The 1977-nt window shown below is 36.6% G+C and overlaps 1 protein-coding gene across 1 annotated transcript; it reads left to right on the top strand.

The window, feature by feature from the left end:
• Window positions 1-10: 10 nt before the first annotated feature.
• LOC100633916 (pumilio homolog 3-like) lies at window positions 11-1738 on the top strand. The gene is made up of 8 exons (XM_011410692.2): window positions 11-83; window positions 128-226; window positions 276-329; window positions 372-452; window positions 525-667; window positions 714-1048; window positions 1122-1221; window positions 1517-1738. Exons 2-8 carry the CDS (start codon window positions 134-136, stop codon window positions 1638-1640), a joined length of 930 nt encoding a protein of 309 aa, XP_011408994.2. The 5' UTR covers window positions 11-83; window positions 128-133; the 3' UTR covers window positions 1641-1738.
• The last annotated feature ends 239 nt before the right edge of the window (window positions 1739-1977 follow it).

Here is a 1977-nt window from a genome sequence, read left to right as displayed (position 1 = left end):
TATTTAGGAGTTTGGTGAGACATAATATCATTCATCAGGCATTTCTTGAATTTATAACACATGCTGATCCTTCATTCATTGCTGTAAGAAATAAATTATATGTTCATAATATTCTGTTTTCTTTTAGGATATCATGGAGTCACTGAGAGAGGTTGCTGTAGAGATGTTACACACTCGAGAAGGAGCAAAGGTCAATCTTCAATGTGTCTGGAAAGGAACAGCTAAAGTACCTGTACTATTTATATCTCCAGCTGTTTACGTCGTTTGAAATTTAGGACAGGAAAGTTTTTGTGAAATCATTGAAGAGCTACGTTGTTAAGATTTGCAAAGTAAGATTAAAGAAATTATTAATAGTATTATCTTTTTGTCAGGAAGAGCATGGCCATCTTGTTTTGCTTGGAATATTTGACTCTGTTGATGACACTGTTCTTGTATCCAAGACTATCTTAACCGTAAGAAAAATGAGCAAAAATAATGTCATTTATCTATCCTCTCTCTCTCTCCCTTTTCTCTCTCCTTTTCAGGAGATCATAGCTTCTCTTGAAGAGATCTGTCAAGATAAACATGGCCGCCGTGTTCTCCTTTACCTCCTCAATCCTCGCTCCCCCAAACATTTCTCCCACCAGTTCCTCCAACTACTGACACCTGGCGATAACAATCAACACAGGTGGAGTTTTAAAAACTATAATATTATTTTAAAATTTTATATTTAGTAAGAAGCCACAAGACATCAGGTGGGCAGAGTTAAGAGCTGCTATATCTCCACCCCTCATTAAATTAATTTCGGAGAATGTGGTTGAGTGGGCGTGTGAAAAACCTCTTGCTCCACTTGTAATAGAAACTGTGAGATCAGCTGTTGGAGACGTGACGCCTATATATACTACACTGATCAACAAGGGATTAACACGGCCACTTGATACGGATCATGGGATCAATGATTCCAATCAAATGATCACTGATTCGGTGGCTGATTCAAATCAGTGTCATCTCATTGGTGGTCCGTGTGGTCACTGGGTGTTAAAGAAATTGATTGCTATCAACAGAGAAGGTAGAATCAAGAATTAAGACTATCATACATTGCACATCTCTCTCCCTTTCTCCTTCTCTCTCTTCTTCATTAGACTCTACTCCATTATTCAGTGACTTGATAATACAATCAGTACCTTCAGATTATATAAGTTCTTGGGCCACCATTAATAGAGGCTGCTTTGTTCTATCAAGGTATAAGTACAGTTTACACAAGTACATGAGTGTTAACCGCATTTTGTCCAACCCATGAGACCTTTTACAAATAACTGAGTATAAAATGAGACTTGGGTGTGATGTGGATCTGAACTAAGAACAGAGTAGAGCGCTCATCCAATTTTTGAATGGGTTCAATATGCCCCTAGCCCCCTACTACATGTAGAAACATTCAATGATTTATGATAATAAATCATAAATGATTTATTATCATTTATGAGACCGTATACTACACTACTATTATTAATGTGACGTATGTATTTTGTTTTTGTAGTTTGTTGTCTGAAGCTAGCAAAGAGAATCAGGAGAAGTTAAAGGAGTTGCTTCAATCATCAGTTATTGATCAACTAAGAACTAGCAATACTGAAGGAGCTAGTGTATTACTGAAAGAACTATAATCTTAGCATAGATATAAAATTATGAAGATAGGATATAGCCTATCAAAATTATGACAATGTTATTCCACACCCAACCAATGCAAGGTGTGGCTATTAAACTGCAAGACTCAGATAAAGAAAGGAAGATTCATTATTATAAATGATGAGTAGTAATTATAGATTAGTATGTCCTCGTGGAGACCGCCCTAGAGGCAGGACATTTGTAACATTAGCTCCTGCTCCGATAGTAGCTCCTTTAAAAATGTCTAGAGATGATTTCAAGTTTGAGGAAGAGTTCAGTGACTTGAATATTGATTGCCCAATATGTCTGAACATTATTATTAGTGAGCCCCGAAAG

The sequence above is a fragment of the Amphimedon queenslandica genome, unplaced genomic scaffold (assembly GCF_000090795.2).
Source record: "Amphimedon queenslandica unplaced genomic scaffold, v1.1 AMPQUscaffold_6949_Cont21096, whole genome shotgun sequence".
In the NCBI taxonomy this organism is placed as follows: Eukaryota; Metazoa; Porifera; class Demospongiae; order Haplosclerida; family Niphatidae; genus Amphimedon; species Amphimedon queenslandica.
The sequence above is the reverse complement of the archived record's forward strand: the minus strand, read 5'-3'. Positions and strand labels throughout refer to the sequence as shown.